General features: G+C 33.8%; 1 protein-coding gene across 3 annotated transcripts in view; it reads right to left on the bottom strand.

Moving 5' to 3' along the window:
• Srfbp1 (serum response factor binding protein 1) overlaps positions 1 to 21,861 on the bottom strand; it is a 66,794-nt gene that overhangs the window by 13,843 nt on the left and 31,090 nt on the right. For all 3 annotated transcript variants that reach the window (XM_015486803.2, XM_048811854.1, XM_048811855.1), the window contains one exon: positions 3,290 to 3,361. In XM_015486803.2, the coding sequence (XP_015342289.1) occupies positions 3,290 to 3,361 (72 nt within the window). The remainder of the gene's footprint in view (positions 1 to 3,289; positions 3,362 to 21,861) is intronic.

A 21,861-nucleotide genomic window follows, 5' to 3' on the forward strand; every position in this document is an offset into this window, starting at 1 on the left:
CGTGTAATTTTTGTTTTAAAAGAAAAAGAATAGTTCATGATAACTGCAAAGTATTAATTATTGTATTAATAAGTACTTTAAATGAGGACATAAAACATCCTGATGCTGTATGTATTTTAGCTCATTAGCTAATAATTGAGGAAAATGTGGCTTATTCAGGAAAAGGAAAAGGTGTTAGCGTAAGACTTCTTGTAAAAACTCTATACCTGAAAAGACATTTTGTGTCTCTGGTCTATAAATGGACAATCCACTTTACAATATGCTGTAGTACCCATGTCCTTAACATTGGCTAAAATTTCACTGTTGCATAGGTAGGAATATAATACTGCTTAAGAACAATGGGTTGAAAGTAAACGGCTTCTGGAGTTCTTTTAAGTTGTCAGCCTAGAAGGAAAAGGTCAAATTATGTTTGGGTATTAATTTATAATTATTTATTATATAAATTTATAATTGTTATATATAATTATATATTATTATAACAAATTAAAACAATTAAAAATTATATAATAAATTAAAATAATGATAATTGAAGTTTTCTTTGAATTGAAAATTATTTAATCAAGGCATTCAGAAACATCAGAATTCATTGTAGAGGATCAATCTATCTATCTATCTCTCCTCTGTATATATATTTAACTACTAGCTATTTTTATTTATTCATATTTGTTTTTTGGGGAGTAGGAAAAACAGTGCAATTGGAAAAATTTCTTGACTTAAACATTAGTTTTTATAGATAGGAATGATTAAATTTTCTGTTATTAAAAGACCAATAAAATATTATACACTTTTTAAAATGTTTTTTTTGTGGTGCTGAGGATCAAACCCAGGGCCTCACATGTGCTAGGCTAGTGCTCTAGGCTGAGCCACAATCCCAGCCCCTTTAATTTTATTTTTAAAAATTTGTTTTTAGAAAGCCCTTCATTGAATTTTTGAAGCTCAAATTCTAACAAGAGCTAAAGGTCAAACATTTTATTCATCAATTGACTAACAATCCAGAACTCAAAATCTCAGGCTTCTGAATTCAGTCTAATATTCCTAACAATTTTTTTTTTTTTCTAAAAAGACTGAAGATAACTTTCATTTGTGACTCAATCCAAATGCTTTTTAACACTAAATTGTGTGTCAAGAATCTTTCAAATTTCTGGAAAGAAATGAAATATAAATATTAAAAAAAAAACCAGTGAAGCAAGTAGATACATATTTCTTCTTTTGGCAGAGTTTTGTGTCTGCTGTATTGAGATAATGTCTGCCTGCATCTTGATTGCCACCAGGAACTCAAAAGAATGAGTAGGGCAATCCATCTTCTTTCCTTTCTCACTACCTCCTTCTTTAATTTTACTGAGCCATTATTATGTGAAGGCATCATCCTACATGTGAAGACACAAAATCCATCTTTTGAGGCTCACAATGTTGCTCTAATTTAAAAAGCTAAGATAAATACCCAAATGTCTTACCCAAGGCAGAATATGATAAATTTCATTTGAGAGAGAGAAATGTTGTGGAAAATAAATAAGAGTGATACATATTAAATTTAAAGAAAAAAAATTTGAAGCTTAGCAGGCTACTGAGTAGACTCTAAGAACAAAAAGTTTTTACACCTGCATGAAAAAAATCTTCATAATATTTGGAGGATGAAGGAAACCACAGTTTTCCTTATTTAAAATGGACACAATGTTTGCTATGGAAAATTCTCAGGAAATTGTGGTTTTTACACACCTCCACAGTTTCTTCCATTTCAAATAAATTACATAAAAAAGTGGAAAACACTTCATTTTTTAATGGGAAAATTTTATTTTGGCACATGGGTATTTATTGTGAGCACAAAAAGTATTTGGTATTCAACTTTGAAAATGTACCTCTGAATGTAAACAACAGTCTAAAAATATCTCCTATGTGTAAAATTAATCCTTGGAAATGTTGCACACAACAAGTGACTGCGGATTAACTGGTAGAGGTAAAATGCTAGTAAGAGTGCTTTTAATAATAAGGCAGGTCTATTTCAATTCCAGGTTTTATTTAAAGATATAAACAACAAATTAATGGTGAAAATATATTAAGTCCTAATTCATCTTCCTTGGATCCTATTTCCTGGAGTGGACTAATCTCTAAATTTAAAGATTTCACATCACAGAATGTATATGTCCTATAGACAGCTAAGGAAGAACAATTACCTTAAAAGAAAGTAAAACAACAATGAAAAAACTTGAAAATGATGTTGAACTCATGTACTTATGAAGAATTCTAGATAAGCAGAGGCCAAGATGAGCCTTCCTCTAATAAGAAAAGAGCTAAAAAAAAAAAAAGGCTCTTTTAATAACCATAGGGAGACAATAATATGACAGGAAGAAATGAAGAAAATCAAGAGTACAAAGTATCGAAATGGAAAAGATTATTACTATGGATCTTGTCTTAGGAGATAGTGTTCTCTTTTAATTAAACATATGGTTGTATTTAAAACTAAGGCAATAAATGAATTGGCTTAAAATACTGATGAACTGTAAGGAAAGTTTAAACCATCCAAATACATCTAGATTTTACTTAGTTTTAAGCTAAATATTTAATTCTTGGCATTACTTATTGTACACAGTGTTTATACAAATAATATAGTATAACTGATTAATTTATAATGTAAAATCAATAGGAGATAGAAAGAAGTGTAGGTTAGAGCAAAAATCACATTAAAAAAATGAAAAGCAGAGAGAAAAAAATTCAATTAATACAAAATCTGTTCTCAAGGTGAACTGTCTAGTATAGGTATTAGCAAAGTTGGTAGAAAAAAAAGGGGAAATAGTAAGGAAGAAGCAAGAGTGACAAGTCCAAACAGCAGTGACAAATCCAAATGGATAAAAGCACTAACTGTGCCACGTAATAGAGGAATTTAACCTTAATCAGCTCATTTAACTCATTTTTGAGCTCCACTGTCCTCATTTGTAAAAAGAGGGCAAAATAAAAGTTTTACAAGGTAGGTGCAGAAATTACATGAGATATTCACGAAAATGATTTATAAATTTAAAAAAATAGATTCCTACTTGTAACTAATAGGTTAACAGAATAATTATTCTACAAAACATGAAATGCTGTATTAAGGACTTTGCAAGTGTGACATTACAGCAAAGTGAAACAGTTAAATTCCCTTAAAAATCCTTTCAGTGGTGATACTGAAACTCAGTGAGAAAGTCACCATATACTAATAGTTGATAGATCTTCTATTCAATGAATACATGACATGCAAAAGTAAGCATAAAATAAAGAGCTTTTCATAAACAAATGCCATCCACTACAGATATACCTTCTTGCAGATTTTTTCAAAGTCAATATCATCGCCAAGAGCAGATTTAGTTACCATATCAGGTTTTAATTCCTGTTGAAGAATAAAAAAACAAAAATTTCAGTTAGGAGCTTATATTTGTTATGATTTAAATTTCTTCCCATGTCTTAAGAAAGTTGACATTAATTAAAATCTTAATTTTTAGAAAAGAATAACTCTGGGCTGGGGATGTGGCTCAAACGGTAGCGCGCTCGCCTGGCATGCGTGCGGCCCGGGTTCGATCCTCAGCACCACATACAAACAAAGATGTTGTGTCTGCGGATAACTAAAAAAATAATAAATATTAAAATTCTCTCTCTCTCTCTCTCTCTCCTCATCTGTCTCTTCCGTTTCTCTTAAAAAAAAAAAAAACAAAAAAACAAAAAAAAGAAAAGAATAACTCTTACCACAGTAAGAAATTATCTTGCTACTAAGGAAGTCACAAGAAAACAATTTTAAGAGTTAATTTTCTTAAGAACAATATGCAAAGCAAGTAAGAGTAGTATTTTAAATTCAGAAAATGTTACGTATTCCCTCAGTGACCTACTTCTTCCAGCTATATCCTACCTACCAAGAATTACCACCCATTTCAATCATGCAAGTGAATTAATGAGCTGATTAGGTTAAGGCTCTCATTAACCCAATCAGTTTCTTTCTTTGTCTCATACATGAGCTTCTGAGGGACACCTCATATCTAAACCATAAAAGAAGGGTTTAGAAAATACAAAATATATCATGCAATTAGGAACAATTAGGAAGCAAGTATTGAGAAGTTGTTCCAAAAAATTTAGACAAAGAAGAAAACAAGAAAAGAACACAAGACATGACTATATTATCTAGTATCAGATAAACATAGCAACTATTTATATAAAGGAAAAACTACAGGAAATCAAGAAATAGAAATACTACTAACAAGAGACTTCAATACATCACTTGTAGTTCAAGAAAGGTCATAATATAAAAAAAAAATCAATAACTTGACAGTTATGTTACATAATAATGTTTCCATCAATGATGGACTGCACACATAATAGTGATCCCAAAAGATTTTATTACTTAGCAGTGTCCCAACTATCTTTGTTTGTTTGCATTAAGTACATTCTAAGATGCTCTCATGATGACAAAATTTCCTAATGACCCACTTCTTGAAACAAGTCCTCATAGTTAAGTACACATGACCGTAATTAATAAGGTAGATCTGCATTATAAGGTAGATCTGACTTATGAATTTATTTAGAATATACTCTAATAACACAAATTAAATCTTCAAATGCATATGGAATATTCATAAAACTTTCAGTTAAAAAAACAAAAAACTAATTTAAAAATGGACAAGTGATCTGAATAGACATTTTTAAATAGAAGAGTTAACAAATGGCCAAAGTTTAGGATTTGCAAATCAAAACCATAATGAGATATTACTGTCTCCCTAGTTAGGTCTGTTATGACTTAGATAGGAGGTGTCCCCCAAGAGCGAAAGTGTGAGACAGTCCAAGAAAGTTTAAAGATGAAGAGTTATGAGAGCCTTAACATAATGAGTGCATTAATTCACTGAAATGGATTAACTGGGCAGTTATTGTGGGCAATTAGCATGTGACTAGAAGAAGTAGGTCAATGGGAGCATGCCTGTGGGGTTTATATTTTATTCCTCCTGAGCAAAACTCTCTCTGCTTCCTGGTCATTATGTCCTGAGCTGCTTTCTTCTCCATACATTTTCACTCATGATGCTCTGCCTCACCTCAAGCAGATCAGTCAAATCAGCCATCTATGGACTGAGACCTCTGAAAGTACAAGCACCAAGTAACTAGTCTCTCCTCTAAAATTGTTCTGAACAGGTATTTTGGTCACAGCAATGAAAAAGTTGACTTTTATAGAATAAGGTTTATCATTAAGAAGGAAAAATATAATAAATGGTGTTGAAGATGTGGAGACAGGGGAACTCTTATACAACCTCAGTGAAGACAAATTAGTACAGCTAATGAGTAAAACAGTTTGGAGATTCCTCAAAAAACTACAAACGGAACTATCATATGATCAAATAATCCAGTAATCCCATTACTGGGTATATCTCCAAAGGAAAAGCAACCAATATACTGAAGAGATGCCTATTCACCTACGATTATTTCAACACTATGCACAATGGCCAAACCCTGGAATCAACTAAGGTGTTCATCTACAGAAGAACAGATAGAAAATATGGCATTTTCTTTATGAAATATATTGCAGCAATAAAAAATGAAATCTTATCATTTGTGGCAATAAGGATGAAACTAGAAGACATTAAGTGAAATAGGCCAACTACAAAAAGTCAAATGCTGCATATACTCACCCACTCATGTGTAAGTCAAAAAAATTTATCTCAAAGAAGTCGAGAGTAGAACAGTGGTTACTAGAGACTGAGAAGAACAGTAAGAAGGGAGAATAGAATGAGGTTGGATAACAGGTACCAAAATACATTTAAAGACAGGAGGAATTAGCTCTAGTGTTCCATAGCACATCAGACAGAAGAAGCTGTTTAATAATTTATTCTATATTTTAAAATAATGAGTAGAGCTCAAAGGGGCCCAACATATGGAAATCATACAAATTTAAGAAGGAAATGCTAACTAATCTGATTTTATCATTAACATTATATGCATGTCACATTGACAAAGTACTCCATAAATATGTCCAATAAAACAAAATAATTTTGAATTCATTGGACTAATAATTGGTATTACACAATGTCACAAGACCTGTGAAGGGTCTGAAACTTTACCAAATTTGCAATCTAACATGTTATCCTGGTAGTATCATGGATGCTGGTAGAAGACACACGATTTGTGGGTTAGAGACAAAAAGGCAGTTTAGTATTCATAGCAATAGCAGGACCCAGAGTATCAGTGTATTTTAAAATCTCAATCCTTTTTTCTTTTTGCAAACACCTAAGCCCCGGGATACATGGTAGACATTAAATGCAACAAATTAACTCCATGCAATCAAAACTAAAGCAGCACTTTAGGAATATATTATTTCTAAGATAGAATGTTAAGTGGAAAATATCTTCTTAGATTGAGGAAGGGGAAATTATCCTCTGTAGACATTAGTTTTGATGCTTTCACAAGCCAACATGAACTAATTACAAAAACTCTACTTTTAGAACATAAATAACAACGTATTGGGCTGAACTGCTCCCAGGATGCCTGCATCCACATTCCAGAATCTGTGAGGAAATTACCTTAAATGGAGAAAGGGACTTTGCTGATATAACCAAATTAAGAGATAATCAGATTATTATCCTGGATTATCTAGGTAAACCCAATATAGTCAAAGTTTCCTTAAAAGAGGGTAATAGAAAGGTCAGAGAGAAGATACGAAACCAAAAGCAGAAATCTTGAGAGGAGAGGGAAGGAAAAAAAGAGATATCTGAAAATGTTGAGTTGCTGGTCTTGAAAAATGGGTGAAGGAGACATGAGTCAAGAAATGCCTATGATCTTTAGAGTCTGAAAAGGCAGGAAACAGATTCTCCCATACAGCCTACAGAAGAAATACATTCCAAAGTCACCTTGATTTTAAGACTTCTGACCTGCAGAACTATATGATAATAAACCTGTGTTGTTTTAAGCCATGCAATTTGTCGTAATTTGTTTCTGCGGCACTAGTAAACTACTATGCATTATTCTACCAATGTTTATGTGATAAAATAAGTAATTTATCCTATACTTTTTGGATATGCACATCTACTACAAATCACAACAAAAAGTAAACATTTACCTTAAAACTCTAATAAAACTAGATGTCCTTGGATGGCTTCAACTGTCCTTATCCTACCACTCATATTTTAATATTTTGCATGACTTATTGCTTTAAAAAACAACAAGATTTGCAAATAAAAGGGAATGGTATCTCCTAACACATGTTTCATATAAAATTAAGAAGCTAAGTTTAGGGACAGGGTTGTGGCTCAGTGGTGGAGCGCGTGCTTGGCATGTGTGAGGCATGGGTTTGAGTGAGAGCCCCACTGATAAATGAATGAAAATAAAAAAGAAAAAAAGGTCTATCAACAACTAAAAACAAAAACAAAAACAAAAACTGAGTTTAGTGAACATGTATGGGCAGGACTACTGTTCCATAACTGAAATTTTTGTTAGGGCCAATCTAAGTAGACACTGAAGAATAAACAAACCAAATGGTTTTATAAACAATATAAAAACTGCAATAAATATAATGAGACTGTTCCTCCATTCCTATACTTTATTAAGATCGTCTTTCAGAATAAGGCTCCTTTTGGTGTAATATCACAAAAGGGAACATAGCACCGTATATGTTCGTATTCCCTTCAAAACATGAAAGAAAACTTCATCCACAGTCTTTCTGAATCATCCCAAGTCTGCTGTGGAGTCTACTTGGGAAGTTCATGCTAAATTGCCAGGACTTATATTTCATTCCTCAGTCCGTCCCCTTTCCCAACCTTCCTCTTTCCTTCCATCCCCTGCTCTATTCCATTTTTCTCCCTTATCTTCACAAGATATTCTTTTTTCATTCCTTAGTTCTCTCTAGCTTCCAAATCTGAGAAAAATATTTCACCCTTGACTTTCTGAGTCTTGTTCATTTCATTTAGCAAGATGCACTGCAGTTCTATCCATTAATCAGTAAATTGTATAAATTCATTCTTCTTTGTGACTGAGTAAAACTCCATATTTTGTTTAATACAGTCTAATGATGGGCACCTAGACTGGTTTCTATATCTTGACTACTGTTGAATTGTGCTGCTATCAACACTATCAACACTGATGTGTCTGTATCCTGTGCAGACTTTACTTCTTTTGGATAAATACCAAGGAGTGGGACAGCTGTGTCATACGCTGACTCCATTCCTAGTCTTTAAAAACAAAAGCAAAACAAAACAAAAAAACAGGGATTGAACCTAGGGTTGCTTAACCACAGAGCCACATTGCCAGCCATTTTTAATTTTTACTTTGAGACAGGGTCTTGCTAAGTTGTTTAGGGCCTCACTTAGTTGCTGAAGCTGGCCTTGAATTTTGATCATACTGCCTCAGCCTCCCAAAATGCTGGGATTACAAGCATGCTCCACAGAATCCAGCTCTATTCCTAGTCTTCTGAGGATTCTCCATACTTCTTTACACAGTGGTTGTACTAATTGAGAGTCCCATAAACAATGCCTAAGTATATCTTTCCCCCACGTCTTCACCAATACTTATATTTGTCTTCTTCACGACTATCATTCTAACTAGAATGAGATGAAATTTCAGTGTAGTTTTCTTCATTTCTCTGCTTGCTAAGGATATTGACCATTTTTTTTAAAAAAAGTAATTTTTGGCCATATGTATTTCTTCCTTTGAGAAATGTTTGCTTAATTCACTGGTCCATTTTCCGATATTTAAAAATATTTTTTTGAGTTTTTTTATGTATTCTGGATATTAATCTGACAGAAGAGTAGCTCACAAGGATTTTCTCCCATTCTGTAGGCTCTCTCTTCATAGCCTTATTTCCTCTGCTGTGCAAAAACTTGTTAATTTAAGGCCATCCCACTTACTGATAATTTTAGTTCTTGAGCTTTAGGGGTCTTATTAAGGAAGACATTGACTGAGCTTATATGTTGGAATGTTGACCCTATTTCAGTTAAAGTGTTTCTGGTCTAATTCCTACATCTCTGATTGATTCTGAGTTGACTTTTGGGCAGGGTGAGGTAGAAATCTAGTTTCATTCTTCTACACATGGATATCCAGTTTTCTCAGCACCATTTGTTATAAAGGCTATCTTTTCGTGAATTTAAGCACCACTGTAAAGTGTCAAATGACTGTATCTGTATGGATTTGTCTGTTTCTTCTATTTTATTCCATAGGTCTTCATGTCTGTCTTGATGCCAATACCATGCTGTTTTTGTTACTACAGCTCTGTAGTATAATTGGAGACCAGGTACTGTTCTGCTATCATAATCATTATTTTTTTGTTCAATACTGCCTTGGCTATTCTGGGTCTTTTATTTTTTTTCATATGAAGCTTAGAACTGTTTTTTCTAGTTTTATGAAGAATGCTTTTGGTATTTTGATGGGTATTACACCGACTATGTGGATTGCTTTTAATAATATGGCAATTTTGACAATATTAATTCTGCCTATCCAAGAGCATGGTAGGTCTTCCTATCTTCTAAGGTTTTTTTCAATTTCTTTCTTCAGGGTTCTATAATTTTTGTTGCAGTTATTTTACCTCCTTGTTTAGATTTATTCCCAAGCATTTTATTTTTTTATGAGATTAATATGAATGGAATAGTTTTCCTATTTCCTTCAACAGATTCTTTATTGGAGTATAGGAAAGCTATTTATTGTTATATGTTAACCTTGTAGCTTGCTACTTTCCTAAATTTATCAACTCAAGAATTTTCTAGTGAAATGTATGTATGTGAGTCTTCCAAGTATAGGATCATGTCATTGGCAAAGAGAAATAGTTTGAGTCCTTCTTTTCCTATTTGCATCTCTTTAATTTCTTTTTATTTTTCTAGAGTTTCGAGATTTATACTGAATATGAGTGGTAACAGTGGTCTTTCTTGTATCATTTCTAATTTTAGAGGAAATGCTTTGTTTCTTTCTGTTCGGTACAATGTTGGCTTGGGGTTGCTGTACGTTGTCTTCATGATATTGAGGGAAGTTCCTTCTATCCCTAGTTTCTTCAGTATTTTTAACATGAAGAGCACAGGATTTTATCCAAGACTTTTCTGCACCTATTGAGATTATGTGACTTTTTGTCCTTAAATCTATCCATGCAGTAAAATACATTTATTAATGAAACATCCTTGCATCCCTGGGATAAAACCAACTTGATCATGGTGTGCAATCTTGTTGTGTTTTTTAGTGCGGGCTGCTAATATTTTGTTAAGGATGTTTTGTGTCTATGTTTTTCAGGGATATTGGTCAATAGTTTTCCTTTCTTGATGTATCTGGTTTTGATATCAGGGTGATAATGGTTCACAGAATAAATTTAAGAGTGTCCCCTCCTTTTCAATTTCATAGAAAAATTACAGGGGGACTGACATTAGTTCTTTAAAGGTTTGGTAGAACTCAGATGAGAACTCATCTGGTTTTGGGCTTTTCTTTGTTGGAAGGCTTTTTATTACTGCTTTCATAAAACTGATATTGATCTGTTCAGGTTTTTCAGATCCTCTTGGTTCAATCTAGGTAAGTCATGTTCTTATTACTTTGTCAGTATCTTTTAGATTTTCCATATTTTTGGAATGTTTTCAAAAGAGTCCCTAATGCTCATCTGGATTTCTGAAATGTCTGTGGTGATTATCTCCCTCTAATGTTACTGATTTTGGGTCCTTTCTTTTGATTAGTTTGGCTAAAGATTTATTATCAATAATCATTTGTATTAATTCTCTAGCTCATTAATTTCAGCTCTGATCTTATTATATCCTGGTTTCTACTGGTTTTGAAGTTAGTCTGTTCTTGCTTTTCTAGGGCCTTGAGATGTGACTTTAGTTACTTGGATCTTTTATTTATTTATTTTTGTTAAGCATTAAATGCTATAAACTTTACTCTCAGAACTATCTTCATAGTGTCCTATAGATTTTGATATGTTGTCTCTGGCATTTGTTTCTGGCAATTTTAAAAATTCTTTCCTGATTCCTTCTATGAACCATTCCTCATTCAAAAGTTTATTTTTCAATCGCTTGTATTAAAATGGTTTGATTTTTTATCTTATTGATTTCAAATTTTATTCTATTATGAACTGAGAAGATGCAAGGGATTATAATGATTTCTTTGTATTTGCTAAGATTTGACTTTTGTTCTAAGTAATGGCCTGTTTTGGAGAAGGTTTCATATGCAGCTCTGAAGAATATGAATTTGATGACTGATTGACAAAACATATTGTAGATTTCTATTAGGTCCATTTCTATTTAGATCTATAGTATTTTTTAAGTTTGAAAGTCTATTAGGTTTATGCCTGGATCACCCATCTGTTGGTGAGAGAGGTGTGCTCAAATGAGCCAGTATTATTGTATTGGGGTCTCAGTTTTTATACTAAGCAGGGTTTGTTTTATTTAAGTAGGTATACAGCCATTTGGGGGATAAATATTTGCAATCCCTGTATCTTCTTGTTAGATAGTTCCCTTCACAAGTATAAAATGACCTTCTTTGTCTCTTATAATTAATTTTGGTTTAAAGTCTACTTTGTCATATATGAGAGTAGCTACTCCTTGTTTTTGTTTTCCATATGCATGGTGTATTTTTTTTTTCATTCTTTTACCTTCAGCCTGTGAATGTCTTGGGGCTTATAAGTATCTTATGAACAACGTTTGTTTTTCAGTCTACTCTCTGAGTCTGTCTTTTAAATGAATAGTTGGGATCATTTGCAATTCAGTGTTATTATAGAAGTTATTTTTATTTCCTGCCATTTTGACTTATTTCTAATGTTTAATTCAGACTTGATTCTCCCTTGCTCACTACTTTTTTAGTGAGTTTCAAACATTCACTGGCTCTAATGTTTGCTTTTCATGTATTGTACATGAAATTTTAAGTATTTTTGGTAGTGCATTCTGTATTTAGATTTTCATTTGATTTCCAAGGTTTAGATAATTTTCTGGTATTTCACTGCAAAGACCGTGCATTCCTTTTATTTGTACCTTGCTAACTTCTTCTAAGCCAATGATTCATAATTTCTTCATGTTGTCCCAGACTTCTTGAATATTTTGGTCAAGGTCTCTTATCATTATTTTTTTATTGTTGACTTTGTTTACAAGATTATATATCTGTTTCAAGCTTGAAATTCTGTCTTTTATGTGGTCTAATCTATTGGTGATGCTTTCAATTGAGTTTTTATTTTGATTTATTGAGTCTTTCATTTCCTGTATTTCTCTTTGGTTGTTTTTCAGAATCTCTATCACTTTCTCAAAGCATTCTTTCACTTCCTGTATTTTTCTCTGGTTTGTTTTTAAGATCCACTTTTAGTTCACTGATCATTTCAACTCTCAACTTTATAAAGTCTTTACCCAGCATTTCCTCTACTAAGGTGTCAATAGAGTCAGCTGTTGAAGTGGTCTGAGCTATTTGGGGTATTTTGTTCCTTGCTTTTCCATAATGTTTGTATTTATATCCATCTGCCGGGAGGATCATCTCTCCTTTTACAAGGGACTTTTTAGTGAGTTACTTTCTCTTTTAAAGTACCCCAGGCTGGGCAAATAGCTACATGTCAAAACTCATCTTGTACCTGCTGCACCACTTTGAGAGATTATATTAATCCCCATGAACTATACTCACATTATAACAAGGCCCAATATTAATAAGCCTTTGAAAACCTTATAATGTTCTCCACAATTTCTTTAACCCAAGTATAAAATGGAAGTAATGTTCTTGTACAGACTGAGAAATTATGTATTAAGGTAGTAAAATTACTACTTAACTACATATAAGTTGAGGATGAAAAAAGAAGGAATAGACCAAAGGAATAGAGAGAGAGAGAGAGAGAGAGAGAGAGAAGAAAAAAATTATGCAAACCTGAAATAAGAAGGAGTAAGGAATGCAAATGGAAATGAGAAACAAGAAGAGCTAGTATAAACCTGGTCTAGGAAAGGAATGATTTAAATAAATGCTTTAAAACATTGTAAGAAATATTCAATCGGTTGAGGATTACTATAGCAAATAAAAATACACTGATTTGATCTGAAAGATAGTATCTGTGAGATCAAAACTGACATTAAGGTTATTTATGATATTCCATGACGGGCAATTTGAAGTGGGGAAATTTTTTACTGGGTTTTCCCAGTTTGGATTTCATCAGGATTAAGAACCTTTAGAGGATGCCCATTGCTCCTCAGCTGTACATCAGCACTCTTCTGATACATTTTAAGGCAGCCCATCCATTCTTTGCTGTCTCTAGGCACCTATTAGATTTCTGGTAGGTCATAGTAGTTATAGGCCTAATTGCCTATAACTTACAGGTTTCTCCTTGTGACAGGCTAACAGTCTTGTGTGCCTTTCTGAAGAAAAGCTCTATGAACCCAGGGTTGTCAAATTCAGTGTGGGCTCCCCTGTGTATATTTCAGAGTGTGAGGGGTGTGGTAGTCAAAGACAGAAATGTGGTGAGGCTGAAGGGACACTGGGTGGTCAGTGAGAGGTGCATTGCTGCTTGCGTTGATTTGTAGTGCACAGGCTGGTGGGCTTGAATCTGGGTATGTGGAAGGGTGGCTGGTGTCTGTTGCAGTCACTAAGGCTCCCGAGCAAGCCACTGCAGTTGCTAGCCAGCCCAAAGGCCCAAGTCTGCGTGCTCAATGGCCACAGTATCTGCTGCTCATTTTCTATTGGATGTAGGGGCACAGGGTTCATGTCTGTTGCTGGCTGCTGTGAAACACAGATTACCAAGTTCCTTCTACTGGGCCTAGTTGGCAAGAGCCCATGTCTAAATGGTTGGCAGCTATCTGCAACTGTAAGGACTGTGTGTACAAGCCATCTATGGGTGGTTTGGTCACTATTGTGGCACTGAAGTCTCCACCCTGGCGGTTGCAGATACCAGCAATTTTATATTTGGCGGGTGGGTGGGTGTATGGCAGGTTGTCAGCCTATTTTTGCCTGCTCAGGCAGCCAACAGCACTCCCTAGAAATTACTTGTTCTCATATCAGCTCCATTCCACTCCCGCTGACTCTGGCTTGGCAAGGGGGTTTCTTTAACTTCAGCTAGCAGATCCCTCTATAAGGGCTACGGGAATATCCCCTTTCAGAGGCATTCCATATGGCTTTGTTTCTAATCTGTAGATGGGTAGAAGCAGGACAGATTTAATTTCTTCTAGATAAGGCTAGCAAGGTGTGGTCTCAAATGGATTCCCTGCCTGGCACAATTTCTGGCAACAATTTGGGCTGAACCATGCAATCTTCTTCACTGTCTTTGTTGCTGCTATCCTGTTCTAATTATTTTTTTTTTCTTTCTAACTGATGTTAAGGAAGTAAGCTTGTGGGCTTTGCCTCTCCCTCTTTCTCTCTGTTACCCCCCAACCTTGTCAAGGTTCAGGGTCAAGAAATTATTTTTTTATTTTGTGCTCCAATAACCAAATTCCCAGGTCCTCAAAGTCTCAAGCTGTCCAATATGGAGTGTTAGGGCATTTACTGTGTAATCCTCCTCTCTGGTCAGCAGTTCTTTCACTGCTTTGACTCCAGGCTGTGGAGGAGTCAAGAGTTGCTGCTAAGTTAGTTTCCTAAGGATAGTTTTAAAGTGACAAGTTTTTAAACAACTATCTTTATTATTCTAGTATTGAAGATAAGTTTCAATAGGTTATAATTTGGGCTAGAAATTTTATTTCATTCACATGAGAAGAAAACAAATGCTCTTCAAATTGTTTATGAAGGTTGGTCATTACAGGAAAATTTACCAGGCTCTACCATATTATTGATATAAACTGTAGGGAATATCATGGGAATTGATTTTCTAAGATTTGAGGAAATTTTCAATTTTAAAAGAATGCCTGGGATGATGAACAATTTCCTCTGACTGAGGCTGTAGTACTTTACCTGACAATGTATCAACTCCCTTCATTATAAATGAAGAGTTTCCTACAAAAGTATTGGAAAGCAGGTAAAATCTCAAGTTTTGTGGATAAAACTAAAAAAGCCCTAATTATTTAAAAAATAGACTCTGAAAGATGTGGTAGTTAGTTAGAGGCTTCTAGCATCCATCTAATTTGTTTCTATGAGTTAAGCTTTTAAATTAGGATTACCTAATCTAAAAGTTAAAATAAACAACTATATTTTTTCTTTGAAGTTAACATGCTTAGAGTTAATATTCTGTTCACAAAACTGTAACAGGCTTTAGCAATCACATAATTGCAAGCAGGCCTGGGTTGTTCAAATTCTGTGCAAATTCTCTCTTCAGGATTGGCCTTTAGCCAGCTCCTGACAGCTGATCTCTGAGTCCATGGGTTACAGGAAGCCTATCTGACTGAAGGAGTTTAATTAACAATACATTTTAGGGGTGAATATGTCTTTGTTTTGGGAGGCTAGAGTATGACTGGCTGAGATCAATTGTATAGGAAATTAATTCATGCTTATGGGACTGGTTCCCAGTAAAAATCTTGGGCATGATGGCAACACATTGCACACATTGTCACATCACTGATGGGATTATGTCCACACTGAGTCCACTGGGAGAAACCTCTGGTTTTTCATGGACTTTGCTCACATACTTTCCCCTTTTGCTGATTTTAATTTGTATCCTTTGTACAGTAATAAACTGTGAGTATAAGAGTCTTTGCTGAGTCCTCTGAATACTACTAGTGAATTACCAAACTCACAACCCACACATTTTATAGAAAAGAAAATCATGACCACAGAAAGTTGAAGAGATTCATTTAGAGCATCACAGCAGGGGTAGGACAAGAATTTTGGTTTTTGCCATATCCTGTTGCCAGTGATAATGAGAAATTGCTTTAATTCCTTCTATTAATCTAATATTATTCAAGTAATTTAATTCCTTCCTAATTAATCTAATGTTATTCAAGTTTCCCACACTAAAGATTGTCATCTACTAATAGCAAGATCCATCAGAATTTCAGTTCCCAATTCTACTATGTGCTAGATGCTACTGTTTTATTAATGTATAAAACAATCAATTTAATTAAAATTAAGTAGTCCATTTTTTTGTTATTTATTTATATCTATGTCTTTCTTCTGTCCACAGACATTTGTTTGAACATTCTAAAATACTGACTCAAAAATATATAACAGTATGGTGATTATTCTGGTTCGGTGGGGAAGTATATGTTTCCAATTAAAACTATTTTGTACCATACTGTGGGACATATTGGACATTACAAAAAGTAATATGGAGATAGTAATAATGTTGACATTTTTAATTTCAAGGAGATCTTCAGGGTCTGGCTTTTAACTTAATAAAACATAAGAGATTTTTGTGTTTACAGCTAAATGGGATGTTTAGATTATGAGAGGTTAACTCCCACCACAAGAAAAAAGATGCTAAGAAAAAGTACGTATTGTTCGTTTTTGGTATATTTGGAAATGAGTTAAATAATTTTTCTGAAATGACATGTGAAACAGATATTGACATCCCAATCTTTATCTTTTCAAAAGACAGGCATTTCATTAAGGTTATTCTTCATTGACAACAAAAAACCTTATTTACTAAATATTGTTCTACTCTTTGTTAAATCAGCTCTACTAGATGAAACTTGAAGTTATACTCTACTATCATACCACCAAGGGATTTTTCCATATAAGTATCTGTTTTCTTCTTACCCATTTCTGGGTATGCTCTCCTGTGGACAATGGCATCTCCACCTGTAATGGTTTGGATATAAGGTACCTCCCCAAAAGAATGAATATTCAGAGATGAAGTGACTAGGTCATGAAACTAACTTAATCAGTTCACCTTAGCTGAATGGACTACAGGGATGGAAACTGCACAATGATGGGGCATTGCTACAGAAAGTAAGTCAATGGGGTCATGTCCAGGAAGGGCTTATCTCCCAGTGGCCCCTTTCCCTTGCCTTCTTTGCCTCCTGGCTGCATTGAATAGAATCCTGCTCCTCTTCCACATTCTTTTGTTATGAAGTTGTACCTCACCATGGGCCCATATTGACTATGGAATGAACCACAGAAACCATAAGCTAAAATAACTTTTTCCTTCTCTAAGTTGTTCTTGTCAGGTGTTTTGGTCAATGATGAAAAGAAGAGTAACACACCACTGTCTGCAGCTCAGATTAGAGAACTCAGAATCATCTGATACTATAAGCCTCTTTATTATGATTCTGTAATACTCCCATTTTTTTTCTGTTTTGTTCAATTTGTTTCTTCCTTTAAATTTATCCTACTCCTACATTCAGAACTATATTATGAATTGTATGGACTATAAAAATTTAACTGGTTTTCTGTCTCCAGAACCAGGAAATTTAAATAAGTCAAAGACCTTCAGATTGACATTCAAAATCTTTCATTACTGGCCAAATGTATTTTTTTTTTTTAATGTTATACTTGTTCTAGGAAACTTGTACTCCATGCATTCACAATTTTATGCAGAATCATTTGAATACATTTTTCTATTCTCATATCTCAACATCTTGGGTGAACTTTCTCTTTTTTAATTGTCTTCAGAATGCCTTCTATTAACAGACCACCAGCTTTTCTATACCCCCTTTCTCTTTGATCTTGATTTCCAGTCTTGGTTTCTATGTACCAGAAAGTGCTGGGTGTGGTGGCACACACATGTAATCCCAGTGGCTCGGAAGACTGAGGCAGGAGGATCACAAATTCAAAGACAGCCTCAGCAAAAGTGAGGTGCTAAGCAACTCAGTGAGAGCCTGTCTCCAAATAAAAAACAAAATAGGGCTGGGGATGTGGCTCAGTGGTTCAGTGCCCCCAAGTTCAATCCCTGGTAACTCCAACCACCCCTTCTGCCGCCACAAAAGGAAGCAGGGCTTCTAAGAAAAATGGCTCATTACAGATAAGAAGCAAGAAAAATATAAGCCCTGCACAATTTATTTTACCAGAAAAGGAAGGTCTAATGGGTTCCAAAATGAGATTGCAAAATAGTTATATAAGTTGGTGTAATGGTGTCATAACCATGTTGACCACATAATTGGCTGTTCAAACAGGACCCATCTGAGAATGAAATGAAACATTAATAATAAATATGCTGGGACAGTCATGAACATCAGGGAATTTGGTAGTTACTACACTTGTGAATACCTGCAACCTTCAAATGCTCTTTATTTGCTCTTAAGCCCACCCTACTGACTTTACCCCAAATTACCCCTCCAGTCTCATTCTCTTAATTGACCAATGATCTCCACATTACTAAATCTAAGGAACAGGTCTCAATATTCCTGTTACCTAACACAACAGCAGCATCTGACTCTTGACCTCTTGACCTGGTCTATTGTAGACTTCTCAAAGTGACTTTTCTACTTTTTCTTTGATATACTTTCTTTATTTGACTTTCAGGACCCATATACTTTGGCATACAAAACCTAAGACATTTTTCTTGAGCCAAAACAAGGTGTTCTAGTCATGAGGTTGGCTCTGAGATGACTAAAAGTGTGTGATCATTTCTGGCAAAGTACAAGATTAAATTATACCAGGTAAAAATGTGTGTTTCTTTTAAGACTATAAGACTAACTAAAATAATAATTTCAGTTTCTGGTCTAAAGTCACCATGAAATCTGGACAGTAAGGATGAATAATAATACAGTGGATCTCCAAAAGATCTCTGCTCTGGATCTCTCTATGTTATTGAATAGTTTTGGAATAACTTTTTATAATGGCATTGAGGACAATGGCCATCTTAATATTTTTACCAATGCATTTAAATCTATTAAAAGAGCACAGAAATTCAAATTCTTAAAAAATGTATTCAAAGAGTGCTAATGCTAGGAATACTGATATTACATATTTTGTTTAATCACCACAGCAGAGAAATCAAACCAAAGCTGGCACATGCCTGTAATTCCAGCAGCTCAGGAGGCTGAGGCAGAAGGATCACAGGAATACTGGCAAATTCAAAGCTAGCCTCAGCAATTTAGCAAGGGCCTCAGCAACTTAGTAAGACCTTGTTTGAAAAATAAAAAAGAGCTGGGGATATGGCTCAGTGGGTAAGCACCACTGGGTTCAATTCCAGGTTTCTAACAAATCAAAACACACACACACACACACACACACACACACATATCGTTAATAACAGACTTAGTGCTACATATAAAGTAACTAGGGTAACCCGTGTTTAGTATTCTAATTTCTGTTTAGTTCTCAATGGAGGAAACAATTAAACGATTTCCAATTTATTAGATGAGTTTTCTTAAATTGCATGAAATTCCCATTATGATATATACCCCTACACATGAATTCTCATTCCTATATCCCCCATATTACAACAGAATTACTACTTAGAGATTGGTGAAAATTATTATCATGATTCATTCTAGTTTTGAAGAATATGTGTGAGGGGATGGTAAATGTTGCCTTTTTATCACATAAAGCTAAAGAAACTTAAAAACAAGGAGGCACAAAGTGTGTTGACTATCATAGGTGGGCAGAAATGAGGTTAAGAAATAAAGTTAGTCATAATGAAAGCAGTCAACTGATGAAAGAGCCATTAATATTCATGAACAACTAGACCCAGGTTGGCAAACAAAAGGGACTTCATTTAAGTTCTTGAACAGGAGAGTGATATAATAAAACAAAGTAAGTTTACTACTAGGAAATTTTACTGATGTCAGGTTTTTGCTGGCAGCCAGTTAAAGAATTACTAAATGTCTACAAATAGTACTGTCTCACTTTACTTCTAAGTTGAATTTCATGTCAGAAGTTGAGTCTTTATATTTTAAAAACTACACTTAATAATTTAAGTATAATTTATTTTCATCAATTTATGGAAATTACTATTTTGGTGGGCAAACCTAAAGGAATACTAGCATAATTCAATAGCACAAAGATTTGCTTTTCATTTAAAAATGGCAATTAATTAAGTATATACATAGCAAATAATTCTGTCAAGTCAAGCTTCAAATCCTTTGGCTACAAAAGGTTTCTCAACAGTAGAAATACCTTTTAGAAAACGTGGGGAAACAATTTGTTTAATGTAAATGTTCAAACACGATAACACTTTCTTATGTCAAATAAAAAAATCGAAACCATTCTTGGCACAGAAAATTACTTATTTCTATAGTCATTTTCAAAGAGATAGGTAGAGAAAATCAGATCTAGCCATTATATTAGTCTGAAGACCACACAGAGAACACCTGTGTATTCCAAAGAATAAACCATACTATATAGAGTCCCCCTACCCCTCAACTTTCGTTCTGGAGAAACCCTTCTAACAAAATGGCTGGTATTGGGGAGAATAAGTTATTATTTTTGAAGTGGAATCTAATTATTTTAAAGAGGTATAATTAATTCTGTGGCAAATTTATAAAGAGTAAATAAAATACCTGAAACCCCTTTATTTTCACATGTCTTTTCAGGATAACATGTTAAGAATAAAAATAATAGGGGTCAAAAGAAAATATATATTATTTGGTATCATGCATTGTATCAGCTGCAGGGAGGATAAAATTATAGCTTGATACAAACTTATAGCAGCCACATTTCTCCTAAAAAATTTTAACTACATATTTGCAAGCTTAGTTTTCCTTGTCCAACCCCAAAGATTTTAAAGAAAAAAGAAAACTCAACATCTTAAGTTTAATAATTACATAAACTTATAGCACGTTTCTCGCTCCTCATTAAATCATCTAGAAACCCCATCAAAGGGCTAAAGAGAAATCACATTAGGTTACTGAGGTAGTGTTTCTTTTTCTTTTTAAATATTTTTTTTAGTTATCAATGGACCTATATTTTATTTATTTATATGCGGTGCTGAGAATCAAACCCAATGCCTCACAAATACTAGGTAAGTGTCTGCCACTAAGCCATAACCCCAGTCTAATAGTGTTTCTTTATAATTTTGAATTCCAGGCTAAGATGCAGGAATATACTAAAAAGGATATAAAGATGTATTAAAAGAAGTAGTATTTAAGTGAAAGAACAAGAGATGGTTTTTATAAAATCCACAAGAGCTCAGTCTGTTATTAATATAGAAATATTAATAAATTAATGTTAATTAATTTTAATTAAAAGTATTAATTAATATTTATATGGAAATTATACTGTTACTTATTATTATTATGTAAAATTATATATAAAATTTTTAAAAATCCGTTTCCCTCTCAATACAATGGGGCCAATAGGAACCTTAAACTACCATGAAAATTAAGAGATAATATATACAGCTCTAGTAAAGAGCTGGCATAGGAAAGAGGCTCAATAATTAATAATTAGAGCTCCTATTATGTTATTTATAGATGGTGCTCTAGATAAGACTAAGCTTTCTAGTATAATGAATAATAGAGAAGTCTGATATATGAAGCCTTATATAAAACAGTATCTTATCCTTGCTAACAAGCTGGAATCAAAAATCAAGGAAGTTCTCTTGACTAGGAATATTAGTATCTGATTTGTAGTTAAACTGTCAAAACTGTTCTATGAAGGTTTCCTTGATTATTATTGGAAACATTTCTTGCTCTTTTAAAAATTTCATAGCACCTATCATAACTTATGCTGGTCTAAAATTATGCAAACCAGAAATCCCTTCTGTGATTCAGTGAGCTTTTGCAGAGTAGGTATAATGAATCACATGACGCACAGCTATACAAAAAGAAAGGTTTAATAAATGTCTGCTCAGCATATGAAAAACATTTAAGTCAGAAGGTGGATCTATAGGCTATGGCTTCTTCTACTTATTTCACCCCCAATCTCTTTTCCTTTTAACCAGTCCTTCTACTCTGTTTTCAGCAGGTAACACCAGATGATTACTTAAAATTCTTTTTTGTGTCCATATTCTCTAAATGGCTTTTAAAATGTAACTCCACCTACTATTTTTAGCTAATACTTCAGCTTTTTACTTCTTTCATTCCATATTCTAGCTATGCCATTAACAAACTGAAGACTTACATGCTCAGCACTTGCTTTAGGCTACAACTAGTACACTAAGCATTGAAATAAAAGATAAGATGTTAAAGA

This window comes from Marmota marmota, unplaced genomic scaffold (assembly GCF_001458135.2).
Source record: "Marmota marmota marmota unplaced genomic scaffold, marMar, whole genome shotgun sequence".
NCBI classification, from domain to species: Eukaryota; Metazoa; Chordata; class Mammalia; order Rodentia; family Sciuridae; genus Marmota; species Marmota marmota.